This window comes from Fringilla coelebs, assembly GCF_963513975.1.
Source record: "Fringilla coelebs genome assembly, chromosome: 32".
Lineage (NCBI taxonomy): Eukaryota > Metazoa > Chordata > Aves > Passeriformes > Fringillidae > Fringilla > Fringilla coelebs.
In genome coordinates, this window is record NC_140058.1 from 779114 (window position 1) to 794942 (window position 15829).

Sequence of the window (15829 nt, forward strand, 5' to 3'; positions counted from 1 at the left end):
GGGTGTTTCGGGTGTTTTTTGGGGGTTTGGGGCGGTTTTTTGGGGGGTTTCGGGTGTTGTTTTGGGGGTTTTGGGTATTTTTTGGGGGGTTTCGGGTGTTTTTGGGGGTTTTGGGGGTTTTTTTGGGTGTTTGGGGTGTTTTTTGGGGGGGTTTCGGGTGTTGTTTTGGGGGTTTGGGGTGTTTTTTTGGGGGTTTGGGGTATTTTTTGGGGTGTTTCGGGTGTTTTTTTGGGGGTTTGGGGTGTTTTGGGGTTTTGGGGCGGTTTTTTGGGGGGTTTGGGGTGTTTTTTTGGGGTTTTGGGCGTTTCGGGCGTTTTTGGGTTTCGGGGCCGGCCTCGCGTGACCCCCGCGCTGTCCCCGCGTCCCCCACGTGACAAACACGTGACACGCGCCACACGTGACAGACACGTGACCCCAGGTGACACCGCACCGCCGCGAGCGGCCACGTGAGGGCGCCCCAGTGGGCGTGGCCTCACCGGAGGCAGCCAATAGCAGCCGGCGGTGCGGCTAGGGGGCGCGGCTAAGGGCGCGCCTGTCACGCGATAGGTCCTAAGCCGGCACAGCTGACCAATAGGAGAGCAGAGCTTCTGAAACCACGCCCCCTCATCAAGTAGACTTTCATTTTAACCAATCGTAGAGCGGGGAACGCGATTAAAGACAGCGGCCGGCTGCCAATGGGAGGCGCGGGCCTCGCGGACCAATCAGCGCGGGGGAGGCGGAGCGGCGCGGCCAATCAGCGCGAGGGGGCGGGGCCGGCGCGGCGCCGTTACCGCCCGGGAAAGGGGAGGAGGCGCCGCCATCATGAGCTACGGTGAGGGGAGGGGGCGGCACCGGGACGGGAGGGACCGCGGGCACCGGGAGCGGCCCGGACCGGGAGGGGCCGGCGGGGTCCGTGAGGGGCGGCGGGAGCCGCCAGGGGCTCGCTGGGGTCGGTGAGGAGCGGGAACTGTGAGGGGCGGCGGGACCTGTGAGGGGCGGTGGAACCGTGAAGGGCCGCTGGGGTCAGTGAGGAGGGGGAACCGTGAGGGGCGGAGGGATCCGTGAGGGGCGGTGGGTCCGTGAGGGGCCGCTGGGGTCGGTGAGGAGCGGGGTCTGTGAGGGGCGGAGGGTCCGTGAGGGACCGGCGGGATCCGTGAGGGGCCGCTGGGGTCGGTGAGGAGCGGGAACCGTGAGGGGCGGTGGAACCGTGAGGGGCGGTGGAACCAAGAAGGGCCGGTGGGTCCGTGAGGGACCGGCGGGATCCGTGAGGGGCGGTGGAACCATGAGGGGCCGGTGGGTCCGTGAGGGACCGGCGGGATCCGTGAGGGGCGGTGGGGTTCGTGAGGGGGGGCGGGCGGGGCGGGAACCGTGAGGGGTTCGGCGGGAGCCGTGAGGGGAGAGCGGAGAGAGCCGGGACCGGGTGGGTCCCTGAGGGACCGGGGGGACACCGGGACCGGGGTGTTCGTGAGGGACCGAGGGGACACCGGGACACGGAGATGTCCGTGAGGGACCGGGGTGTCTGTGAGGGACCGGGGGTGACCGTGAGGGAACGGAGGGGAACCGGGACTGGGGGTGACCGTGAGGAACCGGGACTGTCCCTGAGGGCACCGGGGGGACACCGGGACACGGAGATGTCCGTGAGGGACCGGGGTGTCTGTGAGGGACCGGGGGTGACCGTGTGGGAACGGGGGGACACCGGGACCGGGGGTGACCGTGAAGTACCCGGGGTGTTCCTGAGGGCACCGGGGGGACACCGGGACATGGAGGGGAGCCGTGAGGGACCGGGGATGTCCCTGAGGAACCGGGGGGGACACCGGGACCGGGGATGTTCCTGAGGGACCGGGGATGTCCGGGAGGGCCCGGCCGGAGCCGCCGGGGGCACCGGGAACCTGCGGGGCACGAGCGGCACCGGGACAGCTCCAATTCCCGGGAGTTCCATCCCAAAAACCGGGATTTGATCCCAAAATTGGGATTTGATCCCAATCCAGCCCCGTTCGCCTCTCCTGCTCCGGGCCCCGGGAATTCCCCAAAACCGGGAATTTGATCCCATAACCGGGAATTTGATCCCAAAACCGGGAATTTGATCCCATAACCGGGAATTTGATCCCAAAACCGGGATTCGCTCCCAGCCCGGTCCCGTTCCCATCTCCCGCTCCCAGGAATTCCCGGTTCCTTCCCGGCCCGACCCCTCCCGAGCCGTTTTGATTCCATTTTTTCCCCGTTTTTATCCCATTTTTTCCCGTTTTTCCGTGAATCCCGTCCCGTTCCCTCACCGGGGCCACACCTGGAGGGGCCGGGCAGCGATTCCCGAATCCTTCCCGCAGAATTCCCACCCTGAGGCGCCCAAACCCCTTAATTGGGCTTTTGTGCTAATGAGGAGCCGCTAATTAGGGCCGAGATTCCACTGGGTAATGAGGGCAGCCGGCAACAGCAGGAACGGGATCCAACTCCCATTTTTTCCCCATTTTTTTTCCATTTTTTCCCCATTTTTTCCCCATTTCCCCCCCCTTTTCCCCCCCTTTTTCCCCCCCTTTTTTCCCTTTTCCCCCTTTTTCCCCCTTTTTTCCCCCTTTCCCCCATTTCCCCCCTATTTTCCTATATTTTCCTCCATTTTTTCCTATTTTCCCCATCTTTCCCCATCTTTCCCCATCTTTCCCCATCTTTCCCCATTCTTTCCCCATTTTCCCCCATTTTCCCCCATTTTCCCTCATTTCCCCCCATTTTTCCCCTTTTCCCCCCATTTCCCCCCCTTTTCCCCCCATTTTTCCCCTATTTTTCCTATTTTTTCCCATTTTCCCCATTTTTTCCCATTTCCCCCCCATTTTCCCCAATTCTTTTCCAATTTTTCCCATTTCCCCCCTATTTTCCTCCAGTTTTTCCCAATTCTTTTTTAATTTCTCCCATTTCCCCCCATTTTTTCCCATTCTTTCTCAATTTTTTCCCACTTTTCCCTTGTTTTTTCCCCCTTTCCCCCCAATTTCTCAGCAGGAATTTCCCTTTCCTGACACTCCCCAAACCCCCAGGGCTGGGAATCCTTCCCAGCTTGGATGGAAATTCAGGATTTGGGTGGAATTTGGGTGGAATTTGGGGGATTTTGGGAGCCTAACTGGGATTTTTCTGTTTTTTAGGCTACGGAGATTGGAATTCGGGCTCGAGCAGAGGCAAGTCTGGGAATTTCCTCCCCCTGGATCCACCCCAATCCCTTGGGAAGCTCCCACCTCTCCTTTCCCTAATTTTAGTCCCAAATTCCCGCCAGATCCAACAAAAAAAAATCGGAATTTTTGGTTGGGGAAACAGCTCTGAGTCCAAAATTGGGGATTTTTGGGGTCCCTTCGGCCATTCTGTGGGAATGACCCCAAATCCATGGGAACGACCCCAAATTCCGTAGGAAAAATCCCAAATTTTGTGGGAATGATCCCAAATTCCATGGGAACGACCCCAAATTCCGTGGGAACGACCCCAAATTCCATAGGAACGATCCCAAATTCCATGGGTACGATCCCAAATTCCATGGGAACGACCCCAAATTCCATAGGAAAAATCCCAAATTTTGTGGGAATGATCCCAAATTCCATGGGAACGATCCCAAATTCCGTGGGAACGATCCCCAATTCCGTGGGAACGACCCCAAGTTCCGTGGGAACGGTCCCAAATTCCTTGGGGCTGACCCCAGATTCCATGGGAACGATCCCAAATTCCACGGGAATGACCCCAAATTCCGTGGGAACGATCCCAAATTCCATGGGAACAACCCCAAATTCCATGGGAACGATCCCAAATTTTGTGGGAATGATCCCAAATTCCATGGGAACGATCCCAAATTCCTTGGGGCTGACCCCAGGTTCCATGGGAATGATCCCAAATTCCATGGGAACGATCCCAAATTTTGTGGTAACAACCCCAAATTCCGTGGGAACGACTCCAAATTCCATGGGAACAATCCCTAATTCCGTGGGAACGATCCCAAATTCCATCGGAATGACCCCAAATTCCATGGGAACGATCCCTAATTCTGTGTAGCTGTAAATCCTGTAGCTCTCTGGAATTCCCAGTGAGTCCTGGTAAATCCCGAATTCCTGATAATTCCCAGAAAATCCCAGATTTTCAGTGAATCCCGAATTCCCAGTAAATCCTGGTGATTCCCGAATTTCTGGTGAATCCCGAATTCCTGGTGAATCCTGGTAAATCCCGAGTTCCTGATCATTCCCAGAAAATCCCAGATTCTCAGTGAATCCTGAATTCCCAGTGAATCCTGGTGAATCCCGAATTCCTGGTGAATCCCGAATTCCTGGTGAATCCCGGTGAATCCTGAATTCCTGACTCATTCCTGGTGAATCCCGAATTCCTGGTGGATCCCGGTGAATTCCAAATTCCTGATACTTCCCAACGAATTCCTAATTCCCGGTGGATCCCGGTGAATCCCGGAATCCGGCTCATTCCCGGTGAATCCCCAATTCCCGGTGGATCCCGGTGAATCGCGGATCCCGGCTCATTCCCAGTGAATCCCCAATTCCCAGTGGATCCCAGTGAATCCCGGATCCCAGCTCATTCCCGGTGAATCCCCAATTCCCGGTGGCTCCCGGTGAATCCCGGATTCCGGCTCATTCCCGGTGAATCCCGGATCCCGGCTCATTCCCGGTGAATCCCCAATTCCCGGTGGATCCCGGTGAATCCCGGATTCCGGCTCATTCCCAGTGAATCCCGGATTCCAGCTCATTCCTGGTGAATCCCCAATTCCCGGTGGATCCCGGTGAATCCCGGATCCCGGCTCATTCCCAGTGAATCCCCAATTCCCAGTGGATCCCAGTGAATCCCGGATCCCAGCTCATTCCCAGTGAATCCCAAATTCCCGGTGGCTCCCGGTGAATCCCGGATCCCAGCTCATTCCCGGTGAATCCCCAATTCCCGGTGGATCCCAATGAATCCCCAATTCCCGGTGGATCCCGGTGAATCTTGGATTCCAGCTCATTCCTGGTGAATCCCCAATTCCCGGTGAATCCCGGTGAATCCGTAATTCCCGGTGGCTCCCGGTGAATCCCGGATCCGGGCTCATTCCTGGTGAATCCCCAATTCCCGGTGAATCCCGGTGAATCCGGAATTCCTGGTGGCTCCCGGTGAATCCCGGATCCGGGCTCATTCCCAGTGAATCCCAAATTCCCGGTGAATCCCGGATCCGGGCTCATTCCCAGTGAATCCCAAATTCCCGGTGGCTCCCGGTGAATCCCCAATTCCCGGTGGCTCCCTGGTGAATCCCCAATTCCCGGTGGCTCCCGGTGAATCCCAGATTCTGGGTGAATCCTGGATCCCGGCTCATTCCCGGCTCATCCCGGATTCCCGGTGGATCCCGGCTCACTCCCGGCTCATTCCCGACCCCAGGGTACGAGGGCTATGGCTACGGCTACGGCTACGGCCAGGAGGGCTCCGGGGGCTTCGGCTTCGGCGCCGCCGCCGGCAACTCCTGGGACCCGGGGAATTCCGAGCCCGACGGGAACCCCGAGGGCGGCGACGGCCCCGGGAAGCAGCGGCAGGAGCCGGGAGCCGGGATGCACCCCGAGGCCGAGGGGCTGCTGGGACGGGGCTACGGAGCTGCCCCCGACAGGTGGGAATGGGATTGGGAATGGGAATGGGGGAGCCGGGATGCACCCCGAGGCCGAGGGGCTGCTGGGACGGGGCTACGGGGCCGCCCCCGACAGGTGGGAATGGGATTGGGAATGGGGGATTGGGAATGGGGGATTGGGAATGGGATTGGGGGAGCCGGGATGCACCCCGAGGCCGAGGGGCTGCCGGGACGGGGCTACGGGACCGCCCCCGACAGGTGGGAATGGGATTGGGAATGGGGGATTGGGGGAATGGGAATGGGAATGGGGGAGCAGGGATGCACCCCGAGCCCGAGGGGCTGCCGGGACGGGGCTACGGGGCCGCCCCCGACAGGTGGGAATGCGGGAATGGGATTGGGAATGGGGGATTGGGAATGGGGGATTGGGGGAATGGGATTGAGGAATGGGAATGTGGGATCAGGGATGCACCCCGAGCCCGAGGGGCTGCCGGGACGGGGCTACGGGGCCGCCCCCGACAGGTGGGAATGGGATTGGGAATGGGATTGGGAATGGGACTGGGGGATTGGGGGATTGGGAATGGGGGATTGGAATGGGGGATTGGGAATGGGACTGGGGGAGCTGGGATGCACCCCGAGCCCGAGGGGCTGCCGGGACGGGGCTATGGGGCTGCCCCCGACAGGTGGGAATGGGATTGGGAATATGGGACTGGGGGATTGGGGGAATGTTGGAATGGGGGATTGGGAATGGGGGATTGGGAATGGAGGATTGGGATTGGGGGATTGGGAATGGAGGATTGGGAAAGGAGGATTGGGAATGGAGGATTGGGAAAGGAGGATTGGGAATGGAGGATTGGGAATGGGGGAATGGGGGATTGGGAATGGGGAATTGGGAATGGGAATGGGTGATTAGGAATGGGAATGGGGGAGCCGGGATCCACCCTGAGCCCGAGGGGCTGCCGGGATGGGGCTACGGGGCCGCCCCCGACAGGTGGGAATGTGGGAATGGGATTGGGAATGGGGGATTGGGAATGGGAATGGGAATGGGGAATGGGATTGGGGGATCAGGGATGCACCCCGAGCCCGAGGGGCTGCCGGGACGGGGCTACGGGGCCGCCCTGGACAGGTGGGAATAGGATTGGGAATGGGAATGGGGGATTGGGAATGGGGGAATGGGAATGGGATTGGGAATGGGGGATCGGGAATGGGATTGGGAATGGGGATGGGGGATTGGGGGGTTGGGAAGGGGAATGGGGGATTGGGAATGTGGGAATGGGAATGGGGGATTGGGAATGGAGGATTGGGAATGGGGGATTGGGAATGGGAATGGGGGATTGAGGGATTGGGAATGGGAATGGGGGAGCCGGGATGCACCCCGAGCCCGAGGGGCTGCTGGGACAGGGCTACGGAACTGCCCCCGACAGGTGGGAATGGGATTGGGGGAATATGGGATTGGGGGATTGGGATTGGGGAATTGGGAATGGGATTGGGAATGGGGGATTGGGAATGGGAATGGGGGATTGGGAATGGGATTGGGAATGGGAATGGGGGATTGGGAATGGGAATGGGGGAATGGGAATGGGGGATTGGGAATGGGAATGGGGGATTGGGAATGGGGATTGGGAATGGAGGAATGGGGGATTGGGAATGGGGATTGGGAATGGGATTGGGGGATCAGGGATCCCAGAATTCCCAATTTCCCCCTCTCAGCTCCCAGAATTCCCAATTTCCCCCTCTCAGCTCCCAGAATTCCCAATTTTCCCCCCCAGGTTCGATCCCTACGACTCCTACGGGGACTCTCGCGTGAGCGACCACCGGGATCTGTACCGAGCCTTCGACTACCCCGGGGACTATCCCGGGGACTATCCCGGGGATTATCCCGGGGACTATCCCGGGGATTATCCCAATGATTACCCCAATGATTACCCCAATGATTATCCCGATTATCCCAACGATTATCCCAACGATTATCCCGATTATCCCAGCGATTATCCCAACGATTACCCCAACGATTATCCCGACTACCCCAACGAATCCGAGCCCGAAGGCGCCGCCAACGATTTCTACGGCCGCGCCCACCCTCGGGAGCCGCAATTCCAGGGCAAATTCCGGGATGGATTCGGCTCCAGGGGGGGCTGGGGGGGTCGGGAGCGGGGAGGATTCCCGGGGTTCCCCTCCCGGGGGGGCTGGGCCGAGCCCCGGGGTCCCCCCCGGCGCCTCCCGTCGCTCTTCTCGCACAACATCCTGCCCGAGGGCGGCGCCTTCGCCGGCGGCCCCCGCGCCTTCCCCGGCGCCTTCCGCGGCCTCAAGAGGATCAGGAGGGGCTGGAAGGTCTGGGACGCCGACTTCAGGGTGAGTCTGGGGTGCTTCCCGTGCTTTTCCAGCATTTTCCATGGTTTTCCGTGGTTTTTCTGGGATTTTCCATGAGTTTCCATCGTTTTTTCCGTTATTTTTCTATGGTTTTTGTGGGATTTTCTATGAGTTTTCATGATTTTTATGTGATTATTCAGTGGTTTTTCTGGGGTTTTCCATGAGTTTTTCATGGTTTTTCCATGATTTTCCCATGTTTTTTCCTGGGTTTTCCATGAGTTTCCATGGTTTTTCATGGTTTTTCTGTGGTTTTCCATGAGTTTCCATTGTTTTTCCATGATTTTTCCAGGGTTTTTCCAGGGTTTTCCATGAGTTTCCATGATTTTTCCATGGTTTTTTCCGTGGTTTTTCCATGGTTTTTCCATGATTTTTTCCATGGTTTTCCATGAGTTTCCATGGTTTTTACATGATTTTCCCATGGTTTTTTCATGGTTTTTCCATGGTTTTTCCATGATCATTCCATGATTTTCCCATGGTTTTTCCATGGTTTTCCATGATCATTCCATGATTTTTTCCCCCCGAGTTTCCCCCAATTTTTCCCCAATTTCCCCTCAAATTTTCCCCCCCAATTTTCTCCTGATTTCCTCAATTTTCTCTGAATTTTCTCTGAATTTCTCCCCCAGTTTCCCCCCATTTTCCCTCAGTTTTTCCCCCTGGTTTTCCCCCGATTTTCTCCCACTTTTTCTCTGAATTCCCCCAATTTTCCCCTGATTTTCTCCCAATTTTTCTCTCATTTTCCCCAATTTTCCCCCTGATTTTCCCCCATTTCCCCCCAATTTTCTCCCAAATTTTCTCTGATTTTCCCCCATTTCCCCCCCATTTTCTCCATTTTCCCCCATATTTTCCCCGATTTCCTCCCAGTTTTTCTCTCATTTTCCCTCAATTTGCCCCCCATTTTCCCCCATATTTCCCCTGATTTTCCCTCATTTTCTCCTCAATTTCCCCCATTTCCCCCCATTTTCCCCCATTTTTCCCCCATTTTCTCCCCCATTTTCCCCCATTTTCCCCCCATTTTTCCCCCAATTTCCCCCTGAATTCCCCCGATTTTCCCCATTTCCCCCCCCATTTCCCCCCATTTTTTCCCCCAAATTTCCCTCCATTTCCCCCATTTTTCCCCAATTTTCCCCCCATTTTCCCCCAAATTCCCCCCATTTTTCCCCAATTTCCCCCCATTTTTCCCCCAAATTTCCCCTGAATTTTCCCCAATTCCCCCAATTTCCCCATTTCCCCCCCAGTTTCCCCCATTTTCCCCCCATTTCCCCCCCCATTTTTCCCCAATTTTTCCCCCCATTTCCCCCATTTTTCCCCATTTCCCCCCATTTCCCCCCCATTTCCCCCCATTTTCCCCCAATTTCCCCCCAATTCCCCCCAATTTCCCCAATTCCCCCAATTCCCCAATTCCCCCAATTCCCCCAATTCCCCCAATTCCCCCCAATTCCCCCAATTCCCCCCATTCCCCCAATTTTCCCCAATTTCCCATTTTCCCCCCAATTTCCCCAATTTCCCCCCATTTTCCCCCCAATTTCCCCCTGAATTCCCCCCGATTTTCCCCATTTTCCCCCCCATTTCCCCCCCATTTTTTCCCCCAATTTCCCCCCATTTTCCCCAATTTCCCAATTCCCAATTCCCAATTCCCCAATTTCCCCAATTTCCCCATTTTTCCCCGATTTCCCCCCAATTTCCCCCTGTCTCTCTCTCCCTCCCCAGCCGCAGCGCAAGCGGCCCCGCCGGGACTCTCAGGGGCGGCGGCGGCCGCAGCCGGGCGGCCCCGAGGAGAGGAACCCGCGCACGGACGGCTCCGACAACTCCAGCTCCGACAACGGTCAGGGCATGTGGGGGTGAGGGGGTTAAAAATGGTGGGATTGAGGGGGTTAAAAATGCTGGGAATGATCCCAAAGTCCTGGGTGAGGGATGGGAATTCTGAAATTCCAGCTCCGACAACTCCAGCTCCGACAACGGTCAGGGCATGGGAGTGAGGGGGTTAAAAATGCTGGGATTGAGGGGGTTAAAAATGCTGGGAATGATCCCAAAGTCCTGGGCTAGGGGGGGAATTCTGCAATTCCAGCTCCGACAACTCCAGCTCTGACAACGGTCAGGGAATGTGGGGATGAGGGGGTTAAAAATCCTGGGAATGAAGGGGTTAAAAATCCTGGGAATGATCCCAAATTCCTGATTTAGGGGATGGAATTCTGCAATTCCCAAGTTAAAAATCCTGGGATGGGCCCCAAATTCCTGAGTTAGGGAGGGAATTCTGCAATTCCAGCTCCGACAACTCCAGCTCCGACAACGGTCAGGGCACGTGGGGATGAGGGGGTTAAAAATCCTGGGAATGAGGGGGTTAAAAATGCTGGGAATGAGGGGGTTAAAAATCCTGGGAATGAGGGGGTTAAAAATGCTGGGAATGATCCCAAAGTTCTGGGTTAGGGATGGGAATTCTGCAACTCCAGCTCCGACAACTCCAGCTCCGACAACGGGCAGGGAACGTGGGGATGAGGGGGTTAAAAATGCTGGGAATGATCCCAAAGTCCTGATTGGGGGAGGGAATTCCAGTTAAAAATCCTGGGATTGATCCCAAATTCCTGATTTAGAGGGGAATGCCAGCTCAAAATCCTGGGATGGGCCCCAAATTCCTGATCTGGGGGATTCCAGCTCAAAATCCTGGGATTGATCCCAAATTCCTGAGTTAGGGAGGGAATTCTGCAATTCCAGGGTTAAAAATCCTGGGATTGATCCCAAATTCCTGATTTGGGAAGGGAATTCCAATAAAAAATCCTGGGATGGGCCCCAAATTCCTGGGCTAGGGGGGGAATTCTGCAATTCCAGCTCCGACAACTCCAGCTCCGACAACGGGCAGGGAACGAGGGGATGAGGGGGTTAAAAATGCTGGGAATGAGGGGGTTAAAAATCCTGGGAATGAGGGGGTTAAAAATGCTGGGAATGATCCCAAAGTCCTGATTTAGGGGAGGGAATTCCAGTTAAAAATCCTGGGATTGATCCCAAATTCCTGATTTGGGAAGGGAATTCCAATTAAAAATCCCAGGATTGATGCCAAATTCCTGATTAGGGGGTGGGAATTCTGCAATTCCAGGGTTAAAAATCCTGGGATGGGCCCCAAATTCCTGATTTGGGAAGGGAATTCCAGCTCAAAATCCTGGGATTGATCCCAAATTCCTGATTAGGGGGTGGGAATTCTGCAATTCCAGGGTTAAAAATCCTGGGAATGATCCCAAATTCCTGATTTTGGAGGGAATTCCAGCTCAAAATGCTGGGATTGATCCCAAATTCCTGATTTGGGGGAGGGAATTCTGCAATTCCAGCTCCGACAACTCCAGCTCCGACAACGGTCAGGGGGCTGGGAGGGAATTCCAGGGTTAAAAATCTTGGGATGGGCCCCAAATTCCTGAGTTTGGGGGGGGATTCCAGCTCAAAATCCTGGGACTGATCCCAAATTCCTGATTTAGGGGAGGGAATTCTGCAATTCCAGCTCAAAATCCTGGGATTGATCCCAAATTCCTGATTTAGGGTGAGGAATTTTGCAGTTCCAGCTCTGGCAATAGTCAGGGGGGAAAAATTCCACAGTTGAGGGGGAGGAATCTCAGAATTCCAGTTAAAAATCCTGGGATTGATCCCAAATTCCTGATTTGGGAAGGGAATTCCAATAAAAAATCCTGGGATTGATCCCAAATTCCTGATTTAGGGGATGGAATTCTGCAATTCCAGTGTTAAAAATCCTGGGATTGATCCCAAATTCCTGATTTGGGAAGGGAATTCTGCAATTCCAGCTCAAAATCCTGGAATTGGGCCCTAATTCCACAGTTTGGGGGGAGGAATCCCAGAATTCCGGTTCAAAAATCCTGGGATTTATCCCAAATTCCCAATTTTTGGGGCTGAATTCCAGAATTCCTGTCAAAAATCCCAGGATTTATCCCAAATTCCCAATTTTTGGGGCTGAATCCTGGAATTCCTGTTAAAAATCCCAGGATTTATCCCAAATTCCCAATTTTTGGGGCTAAAATCCACTTAAAAATCCCAGGATTTATTCCAAATTCCCGAGTTTTGGGGCTGAATTCCTGGAATTCCAGTTAAAAATTCCTGGATTTATCCCAAATTTCCAAATTTTTTGTTTTTTTTGTTCTTTCCAGAGGAAGGCACGGAGGGAGAATCTGGAGAAAAGGAAGAATCCCGAGGGGTGAGTGAGGAAAAATCCTGGAATTTTGGGAATTTCCAAAGGAATTTGGGTGGGAGAGGGAAAATTCTGGAATTTTGGGATGCGAGGGAGGGAAAATTTTGGGATTTTTGGGACAATTCCAGGAGGATTTAGGTCGGGGGGGAAGGGCTGGAAATGGAATTTTCCACAGGAAATTTTGGAATTCCCAAAATTCCAGGGAATTCCCATCCCTGATAAAAATCCCACCCCAAATTTTGGGATTTGGGAAATTCCAGAGGGGGGAGAATTCCCAAAATTTCATTACAGGGGGGGTTAAAATTCCCAATTTTTTTGGTTTTTCAGGAAGGGGAGGATGAAGAGGGAAGAGATTCCGAGAAAGGTGAGTTGGGAATTCCAGAGGGAATTCCAGGAATTCCTGGGGGGATTTTCCAGGGTAGGGGAAAGGGAAAATCCCGGGAATTTCAGGGATTTGGGATCAGGGGAGGAGTCGGGGCTGATTCCCTGGGATTTGGGGCTGGATTTCCTTGGAATTTGAATTTCCTTGGAATTTGAATTTCCTTGGAATTTGGGACTGGATTTCCTGGGATTTTGGGATGGATTTCCTTGGAATTTGGATTTCCTTGGAATTTGGGGCTGGATTTCCTTGGAATTTTGGGGCTGGATTTCCTTGGAATTTGGATTTCCTTGGAATTTGGGGCTGGATTTCCTTGGAATTTGAATTTCCTGGGATTTTGGGTTGGATTTCCTGAGATTTTGGGCAGATTTCCTTGGAATTTGGGCTGGATTTTCTTGGAATTTGGGTTGGAATTCCTGGGAATTTGGGCTGAATTTCCTTAGAATTTGAATTTTCTTGGAATTTGAATTTCCTTGGATTTGGGGTTGGATTTCCTTGGATTTTTGGGTTGGATTTCTTGGGATTTTGGGTTGGATTTCCTTGAATTTTGGGCTGATTTCCATGGAATTTGGGCTAATTCCCTTGGATTTTGAATTTCCTTGGAATTTGGGGTTGGATTTCCTTGGATTTTGGGCTGCATTTCCTTAGAATTTGAATTTTCTGGGATTTTGGGGCTGGAATTCCTGGGATTTTGGGTTGGATTTCCTTGGATTTTGGGGCTGAATTTCCTTACAATTTGAATTTTTTGGGGATTTTGGGTTGGATTTCCTTGGAATTTGAATTTCCTGGATTTTGGGGTGAATTTCCTTGGAATTTGGGTTGGATTTCCTGGGATTTGGGCTGATTTCCTGGAATTTTGGGCTGATTCCCTTGGATTTTGAATTTCCTTGGAATTTGAGACTGGATTTCCTTGGAATTTGGGGCTGGATTTCCTTAGAATTTGAATTTTCTTGGATTTGGGGTTGGATTTCCCGGGATTTTGGGCAGATTTCCTTGGGATTTTGGGCTGAATTTCCTTACAATTTGGATTTTTTGGGGATTTTGGGTTGGATTTCCTTGGAATTTGAATTTCCTGAGTTTTGGGGTGAATTTCTTTGGATTTGGGGTTGGATTTCCTGGGATTTTGGGTTGGATTTCCTGGAATTTGGGGCTGCATTTCCTTACAATTTGAATTTTTTTTGAATTTTGGGCTGGATTTCCTGAGATTTGGGTTGGATTTGGGGCTGAATTCCCTGGGAAATTCCCAGAACTTTCCAGAATTCCCGTTTCCCAGGAGCTCTGAGCACTGCTGAGGAGAATTCCCAGATTTCCCAGCTGAGGCCGCGGAAATCCCAGGAGCGCCAGAAGAGGCGGCACCGCGACCGCATGGTCGAGAGGTAATCCCACTTTTTTGGGAATATTTCCCTTTTTTGGGAATATTTTCCCTTTTTTTGGGAATATTTCCCCTTTTTTTGGGAATATTTCCCTTTTTTTGGGATTATTTCCCCTTTTTTTGGGGATTTTTCCACTTTTTTCTGAGATTTCCCCTCCATTTTTAAGGCATTTTTTCCATTTTTTAGGGGAATATTTTCCATTTTTTGGGAATATTTCCCCCTTTTTTGGGAATATTTCCCCCTTTTTTGGGAATTTCCCCCTTTTTTGGGAATATTTCTCCCTTTTTTGGGAATATTCCCCCTTTTTTGGGAATATTTTCCCTTTTTTTGGGAATATTTCCCCTTTGTTTGGGGATTTTTCCACTTTTTTCTGGGATTTCCCTTCCATTTTTAAGGCATTTTTTCCATTTTTAAAGGAACATTTTCCCTTTTTTGGGAATATTTCCCCCTTTTTTAGGGACTTACCCCCCTTTTTAGGGAACATTTCCCCTTTTTTTGGGAATATTTCCCCTTTTTAGGGATTTTCCCCCTTTTTTTAGGGACTTTCCCCCCTTTTTTGGGAATATTTCCCCCTTTTTTAGGGACTTTTCCCCCTTTTTAGGGAATATTTTCCCTTTTTTGGGAATATTTCCGTCTTTTTTGGGAATATTTTCCCTTTTTGGGGAATATTTTCCCTTTTTTTGGGAATATTTCCCCTTTTTTTGGGGATTTTTCCACTTTTTTCAGGGATTTTTTGCATTTTTAAGGGAATATTTTCCATTTTTTAAGGAATTTTCCCCCTCTTTTTAGGGATTTCCCCCCCTTTTTTAGGAATATTTCCCCCTTTTTAGGGATTTCCCCCTTTACAGGGAACATTTCCCCCTTTTTTTGGGAATATTTCCCCCTTTTTTGGGAATTCCCTCTTGTTTTGGGATTTTTACACTTTTTTTCGGGATTTCCCCCCCCCTTTTTAGGAATTTTCCCTTTTTTAGGGACATTTCCCCCTTTTTTTGGGAATATTTTTGCTTTTTAGGGAATATTTTCCCTTTTTTTGGGAATTTTCCCCCTTTTTAGGGAATATTTTCCCTTTTTTTGGGAATATTTCCCCTTTTTAGGGAATATTTTCCCTTTTTTTGGGAATATTTCCCCTTTTTTGGGAATATTTTCCCTTTTTTTGGGAACATTCCCCCTTTTTAGGGAATTCCCCCCTTGTTTAGGGATTTTTCCACTTTTTTTTCGGAATTTCTCCCCCTTTTTTAGGCATTTTTTCCATTTTTTAGGGGAATATTTTCCCTTTTTTTGGGAATTTTCCCCCTTTTTTGGGAATATTTCCCTTTTTAGGGAATTTTCTCATCTTCTTAGGGATTTCCCCCCCTTTTTTAGGCATTTTTCAATTTTTAAGGGAATATTTTCCCTTTTTTAGGGAATTTTCCCCCTTTTTTAGGAGATTTTTCCCCTCTTTTTAGGGACATTTCCCCCTTTTTTGGGAATATTTCCCCCTTTTTTTGGGAATATTTCCCCCTTTTTACGGAATTCCCCCTTTTTAGGGATTTTTTCACTTTTTTTTGGTATATTCCCCCCCTTTTTTTGGGAACATTTCCCCTTTTTTGGGAATTTCCCCCTTTTTTTGGGAATTTCCCCCTTTTTTTGGGAATATTTCCCCTTTTTTTGGGGATTTTAAAATTTTTTTTTAGAATTTTCCCCCCCTTTTTAAGGCATTTTTTAGGAGAATATTTTCCATGTTCTCCCCGTGTCATTCCCATGTCATTCCCGTGTCATTCCCATGTCATTCCCGTGTCATTCCCGTGTCATTCCCATGTCATTCCCGTGTCATTCCCGTGTCATTCCCGTGTCATTCCCATGTCATTCCCGTGTCATTCCCATGTCATTCCCGTGTCATTCCCGTGTCATTCCCGTGTCATTCCCATGTCATTCCCATGTCATTCCCGTGTCATTCCCATGTCATTCCCGTGTCATTCCCGTGTCATTCCCGTGTCATTCCCGTGTCATTC

The 15829-nt window shown here is 51.9% G+C and overlaps 1 protein-coding gene across 1 annotated transcript in view; it reads left to right on the forward strand.

Annotated features, from left to right (window-relative positions):
• Positions 1-706: 706 nt before the first annotated feature.
• The window catches only part of LOC311164463 (uncharacterized protein), a 31173-nt gene continuing 16050 nt past the window's right edge, over positions 707-15829 (forward strand). Inside the window, exons 1-8 of the mRNA XM_084223930.1 lie at positions 707-811; positions 3108-3140; positions 5356-5578; positions 7303-7885; positions 9611-9725; positions 12046-12092; positions 12414-12450; positions 13739-13841. Coding sequence (XP_084080056.1) covers positions 802-811; positions 3108-3140; positions 5356-5578; positions 7303-7885; positions 9611-9725; positions 12046-12092; positions 12414-12450; positions 13739-13841 — 1151 coding nt within the window. The 5' untranslated portion in view covers positions 707-801. The remainder of the gene's footprint in view (positions 812-3107; positions 3141-5355; positions 5579-7302; positions 7886-9610; positions 9726-12045; positions 12093-12413; positions 12451-13738; positions 13842-15829) is intronic.